This window comes from Mus pahari, chromosome 1 (assembly GCF_900095145.1).
Source record: "Mus pahari chromosome 1, PAHARI_EIJ_v1.1, whole genome shotgun sequence".
Taxonomy (NCBI): Eukaryota; Metazoa; Chordata; class Mammalia; order Rodentia; family Muridae; genus Mus; species Mus pahari.
Window position 1 is genome coordinate 108,418,185 of NC_034590.1, and position 20,650 is coordinate 108,438,834.

Sequence of the window (20,650 nt, forward strand, 5' to 3'; positions counted from 1 at the left end):
TTGTTCTGAAAGTGCAGGACTCTGCTAAGCAAGTGTTTGGTAGTCATTCAACCAGAAAGGTGAGGTAGTGGTCATCTACAGGAGGAAAGCAGGCAACACAGCTACACGGGAGGGGTGTGTATCACTCAGGAAGGGACATGAGGAAAGGGGCTAGAAAAGTGGTCTTTGGAGGTACCTGGTGGTCCTAGGTCCCAGATACAAGCCTCTCTGAAAGGTTCTGGAAGAAGGACCAACAGAAGGGTCCAAGTTGACAATGGCCAATCAGTGATGCAGAATCAGTTGAGGAAGGAAGGGATCCTGGATGGGGCTGAAAGAAAATGGGGGCCTTCTGGACTTTGTAATACTCCTAAAACCTTGTGAACAAAGCTTAGGCTTTTGAAGGAGGAGCTTCTCAAATTAGCCAGCAGAAGGCCCAGTTTTGCCTAGCTTCTAGTCGGATCTGGCGGCAGAGATCTATGGTGGCAGGGTGAACACACAGCAGACTGGAGCTCATTGTCCAACCTCTGTGAGTTCAGCAGGCATGGAGGTCAGGTTCAGGAACCACTTATCCAGGGACCGTGGGCCACTTCTCCATCCTCCTTCCATGATAACCAAGCTGGTTAGTAAGGCTCAGACCTCCACCCAGGCCTGCGTAAGACCCGCCCTAGTTCTTCTTGAAGGATGGTAGCAAACAGAGAAGGGGGTGAATTGCATTGGAGCTGCCCAGTGGTGGGGGGACAACTTCTCAGCTGTGGCCTCACACCCAGGCAACAGAAAGAGGAGGCAGGGGGCCTTAGGGCTGCCAGCCGTGCCCAGCTGGGCTTGCACTAATACATTGCATTTGGGTCAGAAGCCGGTTGTCGTGGAGACCTTCTTTGGATATGATGAAGAAGCTTCCCTGGAGTCCGATGGATCTTCCATTTCTTATCAAACTGACAGGACGGATCAGACCCCATGCACCCCCGAAGATGACCTAGAAGAGGTAATCTCGGTCTCCCATAGAGTTCTTTGACTAGTCAGTCCTTAGGGGTCGGTGAAGGACAGAGTTAGGTGGGACAAGAGATGGGGTGGAGGTCTCATGTGAGTCCTGCTCCCTTTGGGTCTTCTGGTCCTCCCCTGGCAGTCTTCCCATCCGCACAGTGACAAACACATTTTCCATTGCGTGGCTGTGTGGCTGCAGAGGGCTACTCCTTACTGTAGTGTCTGGTCTTGCTTCTTCTCTCCATGGAGCTTGAGCCTTTTATGAGGGATGCGGAGGGCTCCCCAGTCCCTTCAAAGGCTTCCCAGAAATTTCCAAACCTCCAATTAAGAGGCCAGCACCATTTCAGGGCCCATCAGAGTGTTGTGGTATTGAGAGGAGCCTTTAGCATACTTAAAGAGTCAAGTGTCCTCTCTGGCTAGCCCTTCCCACCAGAATGATGGCCAAATCAAGTCCAGCAACCACCTCACCTTGTCTTTGTGGGGACTGCTCCAGTCCCTATGGACAGGAAGATGTGATTCACAGCCTTGACCAGGCCCAGAGGCAAGGCTACACATGGGCTTCCCTGAGATGCAGGAGGATGACCCAAAGACTTTGGACTTGCTTAGAAGTCTAGCCTATCATAGCACTTCTGCTACCATCAGCCTTGGGGAACAAGTGGGCAGGAAGGAAAGGTGGACTCAGTCACTCCTACTCTCCTAATTGAGGGACAGCAATGCTCCACAGTGACGTCAGACCCTCTTGATTCTGCTCTCTAGCTACGGCAGTATGTGCCAGCGCAGCTAGAAGCACATATCCAGGGCTGATTCTGCCGGTGCGAGGCTGAAGTAAACAATCTTGGCACAGGTCTATGGGGGAGCTGTACTGCCAGATACTACACCTCACAAAGCCCTGCGTGCTACTCATGACGCATTTCTGCCAGCGGAACTGTGGGGGAGCCTCCTCTATCATAAAGAGCCCTCTGAGTCAGGGCAGATAGGAGTTCCAACAGAACCCCTGGTCACTGGCTACCAACCTCCATCATGGCTAACTCAGCTATACCATGCCCCGCCTCCCCAGGACCCAAGGGTTACCTCCCAGGGAAGCCTCCCCACAGGCTGCAGAGTCCTCCTGGCACACTTAGATTATTCACTCTACCTCACTGGGATGAGTGGGGCCTGGCCATTTGGGGGTGCTACTGTGTGGGGCCCAGGTTAATGGCAAGTCTCTCTTCGCACATGTGGTGCCTATGTGGTATCCATGTGCTTCCCTAGGGTATGGCCAAGGAAGAGACGGAGCTGAGGTTCCGGCAGCTGACCATGGAGTACCAGGCACTACAGAGAGCCTATGCCTTGCTGCAGGAACAAGTCGGAGGGACCCTGGATGCAGAACGAGAAGTTAAGGTCTAAATGACTTCTACTCTGCGACGTTCCAGCTCCCACTCAACTCCTCCCCATTTGTTCCTAAGGCTCTACAGGGACACTCCACTTGCCTAAACTTTTGAGCTAAGCCCCCTTATCCCACAGTTACTGGGTCCTGGGTATTAGAACTGAAGCCATTACAAGCTAGTGCTATGGAACCTGAGGCTGGGTCGGTGTGAGCTAGGGGTGGGGCTGGCACAGATGGTGGAAGCACAGAGGTGGGTGAGGGCCCTTGTCTCTTCCAAAGGCTGTAGCTGATGTGGGCAGGGCCCACATCTTCTAAGATGACACCACCTCTGCAGACTCTGAAAGCTCAGTTATGCTAAGGTCAGTGTGGGAAGTCTGGGTTTGCAAGCAGGAGAGCTGCAAGGCTCCCGTCTGCCTCTCTGGACATGTCCCATCTGTCAGCAGCGTCCAGGCAACACTGACCAGCAGGACTGGGAGTGTGGGTGGGGGCTCTCTGCTGGTTATTTGGAAGCAGTGAGGGCATCAAGCCCCAGGGAGGGACACAGGTAAGGGGGTCCTTTCCATTGCCTTCCAGGGACAGCTGCTTTCAGAACAGTGGCTGACACAGTAAAGGAGACAGGTCTCATCCTCGGGGAAGTGGGGCTCTTCTGATCAGGCAGCTGTGAGGTCTTGGTTCTGGTTGGCAACCATCTCCCTATTCACTCTGCAGGGAAAGAGGCAATTCAGCAACGTAGGGCTTTTGGCAAAACACACAACTACTTCTCCAGGAGCCGTACTGAGGCATAGCACTCTGCAGCCTGCATCCTTGGGTATCTCTGTCTGTCTGGGCTGTTAGAGAAAATTTGATGTATTCTTCCTCCTATCCTACAGACCCGTGAGCAGCTGCAAGCAGAGATTCAGAGAGCACAGACACGGGTGGAGGACCTAGAAAAGACTCTGGCTGAGCAAGGGCAGGTGAGTTAGGGTTGCTTGTAGCGTTAGTACACTGTATCTGTGCTTGGGAGTCCTGGGAGAGGCATGGTCCTTGGTGGTCCCCAAGGTTCTTGTTCAAGGAAACTGGAGTGGGTAAGCGCATACCTATATAGGAAGTGTTCACCACATACTACGAAGCTGAGCAGGTATTGTATGTCTCAGGGTTTCTAATATCTGGAAGGAATTCCCTAGCAAGCTGCAAGCAAAGCAAGAGTCTACCTACCTACAGAGCAAAGCTACTCCTTGGCTTGTCCACCGTAGTTCTGAGCCAGGGCCAGAACTTTAGGTCCTATGTACTCTGGCCATAGACATCAAAGGGGAAATTCTAAGCTATTCCTAGCTTAGCTTCCGACCTGGGTTTCTGTGGACCCATCATTTCCCTGGACTCAAATGGCTCAAGGTGTTTGTTACCACTCCTCATACCAGAACACCACTTACACATTCTTCATTCCCTTGGAGGGATCTGTCCCCCGTGGCCATGCTCCCTTGATCCTTGTCCAGCCCCAATACCAGGTGGCTCCCAATGAATCAAAAGATAGTTGAACAAGCCGGAAGGCACTCCATGGCCAGTGTCCTAGAATTCAGTGCCATAGAACCAGTTGTCTCTTGACACACAGAACCCACTGACCTCCATTCCCTGGCCACCATGCATTGATGGTGTTCAGACCACACCATGCACAGCCAGTCAGCACAGTTAGGTCATGTCCCAGGTGGCTGCTGTTCTGTTGTTTGTGTTAAAAGAAGAAAAGTGGCCAAGGAAAAGGATCGGAACATCATGTCCCACACCCTCATCCCTAATTCAGGAGCAGTCTCCAGCTGATAACCACTTGCAAAGAAAAATTAGTTTGTTCCAACAGAATCTCCCTGGGCACACAAAGCACTCTTAAGGGCAGGCCTCAGTCCCAGCAGTAGATGGCCAACACAAAACCAACTCAGTGTTACTGCTAGAGGTTTCTTGTTGTCTTACAGTGCTTGGAATGTGCTTTCCCTTTTCTCTTAACCTTACAGGTCTTTTACTTGTCTGTCATGATGTCTGGTTTTGTATACTTTCATAGGACTTCTGTGTTTGCAAATGTGTGTGTTTCTACATCTATATGTCTTCATGTGCTTTTTTTCTGTTTGTTTGTATTGTCCTGTTTTGGTTTGTTTGTTTTATTATTATTTTTTTCAGTACCTGTTTGTTTTCTAATGAGAAAGAAAGGGCGTGGATTTGTGTGTGTGGTAAAGTGGTGATGATCTGGGAAAAACTGAGAGGAGAAATTCTAATGAGAATATAATGTATGAAAAAATCTATTTTAATATATAAAAAAAAACACCATGTCTTTCATCTCTAGACCTGACCACACCTCTGTGGGGGCCTTTGTGTGTGGGGGGGGGACTTCTCAGTGAAGCCCAGTGTCTAAGGCACCCTGCTGTCTTCCCTACACTGGTACAAACTTAAGGGTGGTGGAGGAGAGAAGGAGGATGTGCTGGGCACACTGGATTTCCTCCCAGGTCAGAGCTAGAGGCTGTGTCAGGAGGCATCCACACATGTCCTCTGACAGAACTGCCATTTCTCCAGGTGCCATCCTAAGTGTAAAGTGTGAGTGTAAAATATGAGGCACCCTACATGTGCCTCATATTCCCACTTGTCTGGGTCCACATGTGACTTTTACACTTCATAGAGTTCCTGGTTCAGGAACCCTGGCCTGGGATGCTGTCCACGTAGTGGCACAGAACACCACTGAGATGTCCTCTTGATACAGGGTGAGCTGCACCTGTCCAAGACCCTTAGAGAGAAAGGGCACCACACAAGCTTCCCTTACCATACACTGCCCACAAGTGGTCACTTCAGAAGCAGGAGCTGGTGCTCGGTTCTGCCCAGTCCGAGCAGAACCCGTGGTTGGAGGTTGTCCCACAGTGTTCTCTTGCAGCGTATTCACGTCTGCCTTTCAATTCCATTTTCAAGGATATGAAGTGGATTGAAGAGAAGCAAGCACTGTATCGACGGAATCAAGAGCTCGTAGAAAAGGTACGCCCTGCCTCCCAGCAGTGCACGGGTCTGGTAAGATGCCTTTGTGCTTGCAGAGTGTGTGGTAGACTTTGTGGGCTGGTGGTAGGCTTGGGCACAGGTTCCAGGCCTTTCCATGGTTCACCCTGCAGCAGCCCAAGACATTCCACTTCCTGTGGAAAGATCTAGTGGTGACTGAGTTGACTCTCTTACAGGATGTCCACATTGCTGGTCTCCATGTTAAAACAGGCTTATAGCTCTCTAAGTTCAGTTCAGGGAGAGGTGGATATAGCTGCGTGCTCTACAGTGGACCTCTATCTTCACGAAATTGCTGAGGGTGTGACACATAAACATCTGATGCTGCGTTAACCTTTGGTTCTTGTCTTGTTTTGTGATGCCAGCCATCAAACCCAGGGCCTTATGCATGCTAGGTATGTGCCTGGCCACTTAACACTGAACTACATACCAGCCCTGTGTGTTCACCCTCAGGAAGGCAGGATGCTACATCCAGTTCACTCATTACTAGTGCTATTAAATTACACATGAATTCTCCACATCAAACCTGGAATGTGGCCAGGTAACCACATACCCATTCATTTCCCCTGGGCCTTAGACCAGCCTGAGCTCCAGCAATTGCACAGGGACAACTTGACCTCAATAGCTTCCTTCCTGCTTCATCTTTGAGGCACCTGTTTCCCTCGGCAGCCCTATTATACTGCGAAAGGCCCCTTTTCTCACAGAAGCAAACAACTGCCCAGAAAGCTACTCTGGGTTCTCTTGAGAGAATCAGATGCCTTCTTACCTCACCCACTTCCTATTCTTCAGATAAAACAAATGGAGATAGAGGAGGCACGGCTGAAGCATGAGGTCCAGGATGCAAAGGACCAGAATGAGCTGTTGGAATTCAGGATCCTGGAGCTTGAGGTATGGTAGGCTAGGGGCTTATGTCACCCAAGTGAGTGGGCCACAGGGCCGTGATCTGGGCTCCTCTTCTCAAACCTCTCAGCTCTTGTGAGTCTATGAATAGAAGCCCAAAGACCACAAGGGAAAGAAGCCAGTTGGGGTCAACTGTCGAGTTCCCCAGAAGGATGGGGCAGCTGAATAGGGTTAGGTCACCTGAGGTAGGGGTAAGAGGTGACAAGCGAGAAACCATTGCTGTGAAGGGAAAGGAAGGAGGCTCAGAGTCCTCCCATCCACCTTCCTTGGCACTGGAAGGATATGAATCTGATTGTCTATCCTCCGTGAGTCCTGGGCCTCTGTGTGTATCCTCTGTATAAGGTCCATGAGCACATCAGTTGCCTCATGCAGTGCTATTGTTGCCAGGCCCATGGGTAGCTCTACCTGAGGTCTGTCCTCTAAGCCTTCTCAAAGTCCATGGTGCTTGGGAATGGATAAGTAAGTGAACTCTGGGACCACATGGGCAGGACTCCATAGAGCCAGCATCCTACCGTAACCTGGGGCCGCAAGCACACAGGAGCGATCTGGGCAAGTCCATGGAGGTTTCTGTCCATGGACTGCACTAGAGTTGAGTTGGGGCAGCATTACCTTGACTCTTCATGGGATGGTCTTCGTCAGTGCTCCCCTGGTCCCAGAACTGGGACAGGGGGGAGACAGGACGAGGACAGCCCACCCTTGCCATGCCCAGCCTTCTGTTCTTTGTCTCAGGAGAGGGAGAGGAAGTCACCCGCCATCAACTTCCACCATACACCTTTTGTGGACGGGAAGAGCCCCCTGCAGGTGTATTGTGAGGCCGAAGGTGTAACGGTAAGACCTTCTCCTCCTTCACCATCCATGGACTACCCAGCTGACACTCATATCATCCTGTCCCTCTGTTTGCCTCCTAGGACATCCTGGTCACAGAGCTGATGAAGAAGCTGGATATCCTGGGGGATAACGCCGTAAGTGTATGTTGCTCTCCTGACTTGTGCATGCCTCTTCATGATGACCACCCCAGCCCAGCCCTCAGCCCAGGGGCCCCGCGAGCCCATTCCAATCTCATCATAGGCAATCCTGGACAAAGACCTTTCCTGGTGAAAAGCCTGCTTAGAGTGGCCCCTGCATTTGGGGACAGTTTGATCCTGGTTCATTGTTCCTAAATCTCTGGGGCCCAGGCTTCTAGTTCCTGCTATTTCTAGACAAGTGTGCTTAGCTCCTGGACACTCTTTGTATCATAGCGCTTCTGTGACCACAGGGTGCTGGTTTGGGGGAGTGTTGCTCTTAGGCAACTCAGAATCATTGGGATTCTCAATTCCTTGATTTGAGGAGAGAAGCAGAGTCGATTCATAAATCTCATTTAGAGAAAAGTTCCAATTTCTGCAACAAAATCCTGAAAAGACTATTAGTTACCAAGTAGACAAAATAGATATAACACTCCACCACACCTCCTATCTTTCCTCCCTCCCTCCCTTCCTTCCTTCCTTCCTTCCTTCCTTCCTTCCTTCCTTCCTTCCTTCCACTCATCATTTCATTCTCTGTCCAGCATCTATACATACACACACACACACACACACACACATATATATATATATATATATATATATATATATATATATATATATATTCCACTCATTTATACATCATCTATCCAGCTATCCTTTGCTGACATCTACCACCAATTCCTTCTCCATTAATCTATCTTTTTATCCATCTTCTGCCTACTATTCCCCACACATCTATCCACACATCTATCCATGCATACATCCTTCTGTCCTGTTTACCATCTATCCATCCATCTATCCATCTCCATAGATCCTCTGTACTGTTTACCAAGTATCCATCCATCCATCCATCCATCCATCCATCCATTCATCCATCCATCCATCCATCCATCCATCCATCCATCCATCTTAATTCCACTCATCCATCCTCCATCAGTCCTTCTTCCATCCCTCCTCCCACTACCTTCTCCCATCTTCCCTCCATCCTCCACCTACTCATCTATCTATCCTCCATGCCCTGTCAAATACTTGTTGATCTCTCTCACTTCTCCTGTGTGAGGTTTGGTGTTGGCAGGAACTTTTCTCCTTATCTTCCCATTTTCTGGGAAGCAGAGAGTGGCAGAGTAGGGAGAAGTACCTTCAGGGAATTTCCTGATGACTATGTCCACTCTTGATGGCTCCATTACAGCAATGATGGCAAAGCCCAGCTCCATAGCAGGAATAACTATGGGACATTGTGCCCTAGGGTCTAACCTTAGGTATAAATTCTGTTATGGATTCTAACTTCTGGTTTCCAACTAGAGAAACTGAGGCCTCAGAAAGTTCCAGAGCTAAGGTGATGGTCCCACCCAGCTTGGGGCCAACACTCTTCTTTAACCCAATAGCTGCTTACTTAAAGTACCACTAGTATGATTGCCCTAGAATCATCATAGAGCCTCTGAGGTCATTCCCTGACCAGCGGGGTAGAGAAAGATGGCAATTGGAGAGAATATGGCCAGATCTCACACTTATAAGACCCCATAAGTTTCTACCAATGGGCCAAGTTCTAACTGCATTTGTCATGATACAACACTGTACTGTGTAGGGACCCTGAGCTTGTGAGTCCTGTCTGGAAGCATTCAGTGGTCCTGCTAGTGAGGAACCAAATAACTGTCACCTTCATAGTCAGAGCACATGAGTGTCATGACTGCCATCATCAGACACAATCCCAGAACATTTCCTACTGGCTTCAGGTTCCTTGAAAGCCAGGATACTAGGGGCAGAATGGAGAAACCAGTGGAGCTAGAATGGAATCCCATCCTTCATTGCAGATGATACAGCTCAAGCTGCTGCAGTCACCCTGCTGTCACCCATAGGAGAGAGGACTGTAAACTGATTAGACAGGGTTCTGACAAAGAAGGCCATCAAGACAAGACCTCCAGGGGTCATAGGGTCAGACTGCATACCCAAAAATGTATCGGCTGGCTTTGGTACATCCAAATAGATCCCTTCAATCACCTCGAAGCTACTTTGTCCAGTCTCCCGAATGTTCGTGTTCCTGCCCTGCAGACAAAACTAAGGCCACTCATCCCCTAGGGGGAACGAGCATCTCGAAGCCTCTAAGGGCTTCTAGAACATAGGGAATGAAGAGCAGGGATGAGGGAAAACAGGGAAGAGGAGGAGCAGGGGGATGAGGAGGCACGTGAGGGAGAAGAGCAGGAGTGGAGGACTAAAGAACACTGAGGCCTGGCACTGGGAGGTGAGACTGCCACCTTGCCCATCCCAGGGAGGGCGGCCACCTGCCTACTTCCTGCCAGAGTGGTCACCTGTAAGGAACCTCACTCTGACATGGGGCTTGAGGGAAGGAAATAGGCACGCAGAGCCTTTATGGAGTTCACCTTCCAGGAGGGAAGAGCTGGTTTCCTGAGTGACCCAGTCACGGAATCCTAGGGGTAGAGACGGGCTCCTCTCTTCTAGCCTTAGCTGGCCCCCTGCTCCTCTTAGTTCATCTCACGTGGGAGCAGGGGAGCCAGGTCCAGCGCTCTGGCTGTCTTCCTCTGAGTTTGTGGCCGAGCACCTGCAGGCAGAGGACCCCAAAGCCAGACAAATCCTGCTGATTAAGACCACCTAGAGACCCTTTGGGAATAAAACATGAAAAAGGCAAAAATGAACACCCTGCAGAAACCGGGATCATTTCACGGCCATGGGTACTTGATCTTCAACATGGCTGCATATTCATAGTGCTGTCTTTAAGTAAAGACTGGGACAGGGCAGACCAGAGGAACACTTGACTCCAAGATGTAGTTCAGACCTGCCTGCTGACAAAGCTGCCCCAATATTTTAGACTTTAGATGTTTTGATGGTGAGGGTTGATATGGACAGTGCCTCAAAGTGGACAAGGTGGACAAGGTGGGGGTGAAGGGCATCAGAGATCCTGAGGATGACAGAGTAAAAGTACCTTCTACAGCCCCAGCCCACATCCATTCCCTACCCACCCCCACCCCCACCCCACCCCCATCCCTACCTCTGACTCTTCTGCTTTTGCACACAGAATCTGACCAATGAGGAGCAAGTGGTTGTCATTCAAGCCAGGACAGTCCTGACCTTGGCAGAAAAGGTAACAAGGACTTTATAGATATCTGGAAGGCCAGGCTCCTGTATGTAGATATTTTTCCTGGGAGGAGGGCCTTCAGGGAGGGGCATGGTCCCCTAGGTCTTTTTTGTCTGTCTAGGGAAACTGGCCCAGACAGGTCAAACAGCACTGCCACATACCTCTACAAAGGGAAGACTCAAACACTGGTCCAAACACCTCTGCCTCCGCCTCCCCCCACAGATACTCTCCAGTGCAGGCTCCTACCCTCACCTCCTCCCAGAGGTTGGAAGCTGGGTTGAGCCTATAAAACTGATGGTGTTCCTTGATTCCCTATCTAATTCTCTTTGGCTTCCCAGCCTCACCCTGGATCTAGCCCCAGCCTAGACTTGGTTAGCAGGCCATCATCAACCCCCCCCCAAGACCTCCAGCTGTGCAGGAAAAGGGGATCCCAGCAAACACAGAAATTGGGAAACAGGCCACCCAGTCTCTCCAGGCATAGTTCTAAGATGCACCTGCTCCCAAAATCAATTGTCCCTTCTCTCCCAGAGAAATTGGGCATGGCAGACTTTCTGAATGTCAGCTGGGTCCTCGATCAGGTTGGCTGCCTAGAGCTCACAATGCCAGCTCCTCTAGGCCTTCTCCTTGGTGTTGGGTATGTTTGGGGGGGGGGTTGACATTGATCTTCATATGGGAGGAGCTAATCCCTGTCACCTGTTCACTGTGTGTGTGCCCAGTGGCTCCAGAGGATTGAAGAGACAGAGTCAGCACTACAGCGGAAAATGGTAGATCTGGAGAGCGAGAAGGTCAGTGGAACCTCCCCAAGTGCCCCCGAAGCGGATGACACCAGGTCTGAGTGCCCGAGGCCTAGGCCTGGCCCTCTGTGTTTCAGGAGCTGTTCAGTAAGCAGAAAGGCTACCTGGATGAGGAGCTGGATTACAGGAAGCAGGCCTTGGACCAGGCCCACAAGGTAAGAGCAGTGGCACACATCCGCCTGCTGATCCATCTTAGCGAACATCTCGGAGACCTGTGTGGCCAGGCTCAAAACCTTTAGGAGGCACCAGGACTCTGTGGGGTCACTCTCTGCCAGTCTGAGTTCAGAGGACATGTTACTGCTTATTCAGCCAACACTTCTGGGGTGCAAGCAGAGGAGGGTTCGTGGCTACAAGAGTGTAGGCACACTGAGAATTAGTAGACACGTTAAATTAGTTGTTAGAACAAGTAAGAGCACAGCGCCTTTAAGAGTTAACTGAAGCCGGGGTGTGGTGGCGCATGCCTTTAATCCCAGCACTTGGGAGGCAGAGGCAGGCGGATTTCTGAGTTGGAGGCCAGCTTGGTCTACAGAGTGAGTTCCAGGACAGCCAGGGCTACCCAGAGAAACCCTGTCTCGAAAAACCAAAAAAAAAAAAAAAAGAGTTAACTGGAGACAGCTGAATGTTGAATGTCCATGGGAAACACGATTCTACTGGAAATCCCCCCCCCCCTTTGTTCATCTGAAACTTGGAGAAATGCAAGTTTGCCCTGTGGCGTGTATCTGGTCATCCTTTGGGGCGTCATAACCCAAAGGGAATACCCCTATTTAAAGATAACACTGAAAGCCCCCAAATGCTTCTCGATTACCTATGTTAGTCTGCACTCTGTTGCCATTTAAAAAAAAAAATCCTCAGATGACTGCTTTCTGCTTCTGAGTCTCAGAGAACCACTTCTAAGGACAGTACCCTGATGACTAAGTGGTCTCCCTAGGCTTTTAAAGGTTCCACTACCTTAGTACCATTATGCTTGGGACCAAGGTCCCAGCACAAACCCTCAGGAGACACACTCAAACCACTTCCAGATCAGGCAGTACTTGCCTCCATTCTGATAAGCCAGTCCTTGCTGGCATCTGCTTGTAAACCTAAGTTCCACTGGAACATTGTTAACCTTTCTGTTCCGAGAGGGCATTGAACTCACCCAAATATTGAATTATAGTTGGTATAACAGGGACACTTAATGCTTGCTCAGTTGTTGAGACTTCCTAGAGGAACCAAAGCCCGCAAATCCTTTCTAGGAGTTAGTTACACTTGTACAGGATAGTTATCTTGAGAGCTTTGTCTTGTCCAATTCAGAATCTTTAAAGACTCAGAGAGGCACAGATGGCAGTAGCTCAGGAAGAGCACCCAGTGATCTAAGGTGTGCTCAGGACAGGTGTGGGAGTTGGGGCCTTCTCAGTCACTCATAAGCAGGGAGATCTGAGGCTGGTGGCTTTGCCTCTCATGGAAAGTGAGGACATTCATTTCTTCCTCCTGCAACTGTTAGGAGAATAAAAGACCAATTCTAGTCTGAATGCAACAGATTGCTAGGATGTCTATGCAGGTTGTCATCTACTCCCTGTCACCCCCTGAGCAACTGAGGTTCTGCTAGGGTTTGTATCTATAGCTGTCTGCTCACCAGGAGAGTTTATGGGTTTCCTAGGCCTGTGGTGAGTATAGAGCCTTTTCTAGGTTGAAAACTGAGCCTGTGAATTAGGTTCCTGTGATGGAAGCTGCCTCCCATGGATAGTTACCATCACACCCCTGTCACTATACGTACATCTGACCCCGTGCTCTTGGGGGAAGACACTGCCAGGGAGCACCCAGGCCCTGGGCAGATATACTGAAAAGGATTGCCTCCAAACACTACCTGGGTAACCAATGCAGGGGGCAGTCCTCATGCCTCTGAGGAAAACTGTTTGGCTACTTGAAGTGTAGAGGGCTGACTGGTGTGAAAATGCTCACTCTTGGGACTCAATTCAAGCTGGGAGCTCTCAAAGCCATGGGGATAATGATGTTGACAGCAAGCATAATGGTAATGGTGTTGGTGATCGTGCAGTGATTGTGGTGATGATAATGACCAAGGCGATGGTGGTAGTGGTGGTAGTGGTAATGGCAGTGGCAATGATAGGGATGACTGTAGTAATGATGGTGGGCATGGTGAAAGTGATGGTAGTCATGAAGGTGGGGAGGGTGATAGAGGTGATTGTACTGAGGATGTGGTGACTATGGTAATGGTCACAACCATGGTAATGGCTGTGATGTTAGTGATGATAGCATTGGTGACAGCAGTGGTGTTAATGGTAGTAATAATGATATGATGGTGATGGTAGCAATGGTGATGGTGATGGTGGTAATAGTAATGGTGGTGAAGGTATTGATTCTGGCAATGGTGATAATGATGATAAGAGTAGTAATGGTGATGGTGTTCATGGTGATAGTGGTGATGGTGTTCATGGTGATAGTGGTGATGGTGATCATGATGATGGGGTGATGGTGATCATGGTGATAGAGTGATGGTGATCATGGTGATAGTGGTGATGGTGATCATGGTGATAGTGGTGATGGTGATCATGGTGATAGTGGTAATGGTGATCATGGTGATGGGGTGATGGTGTTCATGGTGATAGTGGTGATGGTGATCATGGTGATAGTGGTGATGGTGATCATGGTGATAGTGGTGATGGTGATCATGGTGATAGTGGTGATGGTGNGTGATCATGGTGATAGGGGTGATGATGATCATGGTGATAGTGGTGGTGGTGATCATGGTAATAGTGGTAATTGTGATCATGGTGATGGGGTGATGGTGATCATGGTGATGGTGGTGACGGTGATCATGGTGATAGTGGTAATTGTGATCATGGTAATAGTGGTGATGGTGATAACGCTGACCAATGGTAATGGTGGTGGTAGTGTGGTAGTAATGGTAATGACAATGATGATGGTAATGGTAGAGATAATAATGGCTGCCAGTCTCAATGCCATGCTAGCTTTTTAAAAACTTATTGTTCAAACAAGGCTCCTCACTATACCTCAAATCTGTGTTATAGTTCATCTGTCCCTCATAGGGTGACAAGAAGGATCCTATGGTGATCTTAAGTGAGCAACCACCTGCAGGTCTTTGAGGTCATTCCTACATTATCTTTTCCCCAGGGTTGCAGAAGGCTGTATGGTGGTGACATGTACTCTAGGGTCATTGCTAGTTAGGGATAGTAAGCAGGCTATAGGCTAACTAAAGGCAGGGACAGTCCCTCTGGTGGCCACAGCACATCCCATGGTATATTCTTGTCCAGAATAAAGTTCTCACTAGCAGGAGTATGTGAAGCCTCAGAGATGTTTATTCTAAGCCACGTGTAATCACGCTTGTTTTAAAGGGCTGGTGTTAGGGTTTGGATCTGATCTTCATTGATAGAGTTATTGCCTAAATTCCCCGAGGCTCTGGGTTACATCCACACCACAAAACAAACAGCAATATGGTAGGGTTCTGATTTCCCTAAGTCCCCTTTTCTCTGAGCAGCAGCTGATGCAGAAACATAAGCACACTGGAGGACCTTAGACATCAGCAGGGAGTCCTGTCTGGTGTCTGTCTCCAGCTCTTCTAGTGGGCATATGTCCATCCCGGAAAGGGCCCTGCTGAGAGACAGGGCTGTCCACTCTGGAGATGGTGGGCCCACTCCTGAGGAAGGGGAGGGCTGATGCCTGTCTCCTGTCCCCAGCACATCCTGGAGCTGGAAGCCATGTTGTATGATGCCCTGCAGCAGGAGGCCGGGGCCAAAGTGGCCGAGCTGCTGTCAGAAGAAGAACGTGAGAAGCTCAAGGTGGCCGTGGAGCAGTGGAAGCGCCAGGTCATGAGTGAGCTGAGAGAACGTGATGCACAGATCCTGAGAGAGCGCATGGAACTGCTGCAGATTGCACAGCAGGTGCTGGGGGCAGGGTGGGAATAAGGGGTTGGGTGGGATCCCCAAGGCCTGGCCTCCCACAGGACCAACAGCTATGTCCTCCAGTCCCCAACCCTCCCTAACTGGCTCCTAGGCTGGCAGTTGTGTTGCCTAAGCCTTTGAATGGCAGCTCTCCATGGACTCCTGCCTTCCAGGTCTTCCACATGATACTGTCCTCTGGTGGTCAGAGTGTTGTCTGTGGGCAGCAGATAACCAACCATTACCCAGCTCCGTCGTTTATGCCAGTCACGGCCTCAGTCTGTACAGAGTTGGCCTGAAAGCAGATTCTATGGACAGCCCATGCCAGATCATCCAAAATACAAAAAAGCTGGGACTGCAGATTTAGATAAACCACCAGACTGGATGCTACTCTCCCATGATGGCCAGTAGGCCTCTGAGAGGGTTTATCATCCACTTGGATGTGCCCGTAGCCTCTTTACTCATGAACCCACCATAAGTCCCCTTTGGGCTCCTGGGTAATCAGGGAGAGGAAGGTCACCTATCCTCTTGTTCCATCAATGGGCTGTCCTTGGCATTCAGCTCCTTCCAAGGCCCCGAGCCTCAACCTCAGAAAGAAGGGCCATCTAGTTGGTAGTTCTAACAGCTGGTTGTCTGTTGCTCTGTCTAACAGCCCTGGGAAGGACAGTAGGCTAATTCCTTGCTCTTCCACATAAACACTATAGTTTCTGACTTGAGCAACTCAGAGGACACAGGTCCCACCACAAAAGAAGTGGGGGAAGGACTGTCATTTTCTTTGGGTAGATGTGGGACCACAAAGTAGCTCAAGGCTGGACCAACACAGACACAGCTTTGTGAGCTATTGTCCACCAAATAAGTGAGGGGAAATCTTGACCCTTTTATAATTGGTATGCCCCAGCCCTCTGATTGTTGACTACCTTCCCTTTTTTTAATGTTGCAGAGAATTAAGGAGCTAGAAGAAAGAATAGAAACCCAGAAGAGGCAAATAAAGGAGTTGGAAGAAAAGGTAAAATAGATGAATGGGGGGGGGGAGGTGTAACTGAAGGGAGGGGACTTGGGCTTGTTTGACATCACATTATAAGAACTCAAGCTCAGGCTTCCCAGTTGAGGTCTGACCTGCAAAGTGGCCCATGCAAAGCAGAGTGGAGACAAACAAAAGGGAGCCTGTTGGGTCAGAGCTGTGGGTCCACTGGGCCAGAGTCAGGAGCCCCTCACACAGCCTCGCCCTGTAGCCTTTGCACTGCCTCAGTTTCCCCTCTGGACCTATATGTTGGACCAGTCACCTAGGGTCCTGTTCCATGCTGGTGCCCACTGTGGCGCAGAAGGGTTTAGCCTTCCAGGTTCATCAACCATGGTGGTCTGAAGATAAAGTTCCTGAAACGCAAGCCATGATCCCCAAGAGGCACAGGGACATTTTGTCCCTGATCCCCAGGCAGTGTCTCCAGTACCAGAGATGCTAGGGTGCCTGCTCAAGCACTTTCTCCAGACCCTGACTCTGCAGCCCGGAGTGCAGGGCCTCTGTTCACTGGTGTCGATAGACTCAGTGCTCCTCAGACCAAATTGAAAAGCGTGTGCCTAGAGAGCCTTGACCCTTGCAGGCTGCCGTGCATTCATTTCAGGGCCGTTCCATACCCTCTGTGATTTGGGGCAGGTTCCCAAGTTTCTGGAGTCAGGTGCTTTCTTGAGTCTTGTAATTGTTCCTTCCAGTGGGACAGATCGCATCCAAGTGACCAGCAGCAAGAGGTGGCTTATGGGACCTATCTGCTGACCTTTTTCCTTCTTGGAGAATAGGAAGCAGTGCTCGGGCAGGACAGCCTCTAGACCACCTCCTCACTAGTCTTAGCCAGAGCCTGGAGGTGTTCTTTGTTCCCTACCAAGTTCCCATTTCAGCCAACCCATCCTACCTTAACAGTGACAGAGTGCCACCTGTGGGTCATTTGCTGCCACTGCTCAGTGGACCTCACATAAATTCATAGGTCTACCATGAAGAGAGGCCCCCAGAGTTGAGCAGGACGTAGGCTGTGAAAGAAGGTACCAACAGGGACCGCCTACAAACTCCAGGGCACATGGGCAAACACCTGATGTGCACACTAAGCACCCAGTGAGGTTGGGAAGGGACATGGTCTTCTGTTTACCTGAGTTTCTAACATTATAATTTCTGACCTGACAGTCTTAGGACATTGGTAGAGTCCCGGAGAAAGAGTTCCACTCTGTTTAGAGAGACGTGGCAAATTGGGGACTGCTAGCTCACAGCTGGGCCAGCATGCTAGCTACAATATGGGCTACTTGCCCATCAAATAAATGCAAATCCCTAAGGTGTCAAAGTAGTTCCCAGACTATATACTTGTTTCATTTTATACCTTAGCCCAAGGGCTCATCTTTGAATCAACAGTAGAGCAACGTTATGTTTGGTGTCTGGGCTTTCAAATTTAACTAAATGCATGAATATAATTGCTTGGGTTTCTTCAAGTTAGTCTGGCCCCACCCCCACCCAACCCAACCAATTCTTCAAGTGTCAAATCTATTCAGGTGTCAGCATATTTGGTTGTTTATAAAGGAGCCACCATCAAACTTTGGTAGTTTGTATTTGCTGGGTATGAGGACTGTCCTGTTCCGATGTCATCCTCAGCTCAGTGACTCCGTAGACTCCTGGCCCCAAGAAACTCAGCTTGCAGAGCCTTTGGATGGCACCTAGTTCCCCCTCATCATTTGGGTTAGCATTGTCGCCCTAAGCTTTAGGGTTTTCATGAAACCTCTTGCACCCACCCTGTCCTTGCCTGTCCTCCAGCTGGCCATGGCCCCTCTCTATAGGATCATGGTTCATTTCTTTCCAGACAAGCTAAAACTCTTCTTTTTCTTTTTCTTTCTCTCCTGTTTTTTCCAATCCCCCCTTTCCTTTTCAGTTTTTATTTTTGTTCTTGTTTTTCTCCCTAGCTTTCATTCTCTGGTCATAGCTGTTCTTGGCACACTGAACTGGTGAGTACATCAGAGGCCCGCACTTCCTAGTGAAGGCCCCGCTCCTTTTTATGGGACACACTGGTGTACCCTGCTGCCCGGGCAGCTGCCTGCTTCCCCCCAGGAAAGCAGAAAGGCCACTCCTGGGTCTTCCAAAAGCTCTGGGTAAAGCTACCGACCCTTCAGAGTCCAGAAACCCTTCTCTAGGCACTGGGTCCATGAGAGGGTATAAGGCATGCTCGTGACTGGTACCAGTATTCACAAGGCAGTAGAAGGTGGTTTGGTAATTTCTGTGTCCTCTGTAGCTCAGGTTTCATGTCCCCAAGTTACTGGGTCACCTACAATCATGGAAATAGTACAAATATAGAGCCAATGCTCTGGCTGCAGACAAAGGCCACACTTGGTCACCACTCTCTGCTTAAGTGTATTATGTCACACTTGGGACATAATGACACTGTTCACCTCAGGGCCCTGGCCCTGATATCCAAAGGTCCAGAGGGTGCAAACTCCTGTGCCTCTTTCTCTCTCTCTCTCTCTCTCTCTCTCTCTCTCTCTCTAGCCCTCTGCGAAGGCCGACCTTTGTCCTCTAACGGGACCAGAGAGCAGCAGGTGCCAGAGAAAGTATGGGAAACTGCATTTCAACACTGAAGACTTAGGAGTGTTTGGGCTCTGTGCCCCGCCTTGTGGAGGATGAGGGCAAAAGCACTGTGACCTGCAGCCACTGTCCACTTGGGGTGAGCCAGGACTAGAACTGGTCTTGCGGACTAGTGCTTCTCTAGGAGAGGTCTAGCTTTGGCTGCTGGTGACTTTCAGCCCAGAGAGTAGGCCCCACCCCAATCACAGCAATGTGTAATGTTCCCTGCCATGCAGGGGTCAGAATTGCTCCTGTGCTGGAGCCCACACTGGACACCCACCTCATTCCCATAGTGACCATCAGTACTCTTGGAAGAAGATCTCAGAACTGCCCAGTCTTGCCCCTAGTGGCAAGATGAAGGCTGTGGTCTCAGTGGTGACCCTGGGTGTCACACTGTAGTCACTCACTGTGGTCCTGAGCACTCGCCGCTGGACAGATTCCATGCCCAACCTTGTTCTGTTACACTGGTGTCTCTGTGAGGAAAGATAGAGTCATGACTGCCCACTGGCCTCCTACCCTATACACCCAGACACAAAGGCTAGAATCCTATCCCCGGCTGCTGGCCAGGAACACAGTGGAAAGATCAGAGAAGAGGCCAGGGAGCGTATGGGATGAGTGTGCAGAGGCCTGGCCTTGAAGAGTGTGGATCAAAGCACAGCCAAAACATTGTGGAGTTGTGGCGCTCCTAGCCTGGAAGACCCTCAGCAGGTGGACCTAGCCTGAGAACCCCAGGTGACAAGGGTAGCTGAAGATGGCCTCGTCCACAGCCTGTGCACATAAGAAATGGTCCAGAAGAGACGGTGAAGACAAGATGCACCTAAAGGACCATCAGCCTCAGAAGGTAGCCACAGTGCAGTGGCCTACAGGTAGGTGGCAGCATCTGTCCACTGGGGACAGCCTTCCTTTCTGCATTATTTGAAGCCTATTATTTTAGCTTAATTTAATGTGCCTTTTGAGATATGAATGAGGTCTCCCCTGCCAGAGGAGCCTGAGTGACTATGTGGGCCAGTGGGCAAAAGGCTGGGAGCCTCCCGAATCCATTTCTAGATGTAGCCCACAGATATAGGGCTCCTCACTGTCCCTGTTCCTGCTAACTCAGATGTCAGCGCTCTCCGAGGAAGATACCATGGCTATTGCACTCCAGCCCCACCCTGCTGCTTTAACAACTAAGACAGAAGCTTTCTACTTCATCTGTGGTCAGAACCCTCACATAGTGGGAGCTTCCCTGATGCCCCCCCACACATAGTGGGAGCTTCCCTGATGACCCCACACACATAGTGGGAGCTTCCCTGTCCCCAGTACAGTGGTGAGCTCAAATGAACACAGGGCACCCTCCTCCCCATCCCTACAGACTGGAAGTTCATCCCGGTGATACAAAGTGTTCCACCCTGCCCAGTTCCCACTGAAAATGGCAGAAGCAGCAACAGTGTGGGCAAAACCAACCCACTACACATATAACACAAATTGAGCCCAGTGCCCGGCACATTAGAGAAAAGTTCTCTGCTCTTGAGCTATATGCCTAACCTTTTTTTTTTTTTTTTTTTTTTACCTTTTATTTTCAATCAGTGCTCCATTAAGTTACCCAGAACTCGCTCTGAACCCCAGGGGTGAACACTGTGTTCCTGATGACTCGACCTTCCGAGTAGCTGGGAAGACAGCCATAGCTATACTGTGGTTTGAACAGATTCCATGACAAGATGGTCCTGTTGGCTCCGGGCCCTGGGACAAATCAAAAGAGCTTGGTCCCCTCTGGGCCACAGCTAGATCATTGTAAGGAGGAGTTGAGTGAGGAGAAGACTTCCCAGATCCGCTCTGAGGCTCCCTGGGAATTGGATAGACACTGGGTGTATCTCTTGAGACATGGAGGTCTGCGGCAGCTTCCTCCAAGGGGTGGAGCTTGCCCAGTTTAGGGAAGGACAAAAATTCCAAGTCCTCACACCCAGGGCTACCTACAGCTTGCAGTGGGGTGTTTGGCTCCAGTATCGTCTGTTCAGTGGAGACACCCCTCCACCTAAGAATGTTGTGTGGCTTCCTTGTAAGTGGTCCTGGTGAGGCCACC

The 20,650-nt window shown here is 50.1% G+C and overlaps 1 protein-coding gene across 13 annotated transcripts in view; it reads left to right on the plus strand.

Moving 5' to 3' along the window:
* The window catches only part of Jakmip3 (Janus kinase and microtubule interacting protein 3), a 128,621-nt gene that overhangs the window by 91,395 nt on the left and 16,576 nt on the right, over nucleotides 1–20,650 (plus strand). For 6 of the 13 annotated variants that reach the window (XM_029531908.1, XM_029531901.1, XM_029531918.1 and 3 more), the window contains 14 exons: nucleotides 833–961; nucleotides 2,212–2,340; nucleotides 3,196–3,279; nucleotides 5,246–5,308; nucleotides 6,113–6,211; nucleotides 6,953–7,051; nucleotides 7,132–7,191; nucleotides 10,256–10,321; nucleotides 11,032–11,100; nucleotides 11,187–11,264; nucleotides 14,802–15,005; nucleotides 15,943–16,008; nucleotides 17,937–17,978; nucleotides 18,517–19,457. In XM_029531908.1, coding sequence (XP_029387768.1) covers nucleotides 833–961; nucleotides 2,212–2,340; nucleotides 3,196–3,279; nucleotides 5,246–5,308; nucleotides 6,113–6,211; nucleotides 6,953–7,051; nucleotides 7,132–7,191; nucleotides 10,256–10,321; nucleotides 11,032–11,100; nucleotides 11,187–11,264; nucleotides 14,802–15,005; nucleotides 15,943–16,008; nucleotides 17,937–17,978; nucleotides 18,517–18,651 — 1,323 coding nt within the window. In that variant the 3' untranslated portion in view covers nucleotides 18,652–19,457. Of the gene's footprint in view, nucleotides 1–832; nucleotides 962–2,211; nucleotides 2,341–3,195; nucleotides 3,280–5,245; nucleotides 5,309–6,112; nucleotides 6,212–6,952; nucleotides 7,052–7,131; nucleotides 7,192–10,255; nucleotides 10,322–11,031; nucleotides 11,101–11,186; nucleotides 11,265–14,801; nucleotides 15,006–15,942; nucleotides 16,009–17,905; nucleotides 17,979–18,516; nucleotides 19,458–20,157; nucleotides 20,225–20,650 lie in introns of those variants that run through there. The other 7 variants (XM_029531924.1, XM_021198657.2, XM_021198650.2 and 4 more) reach the window with 5 other exon arrangements.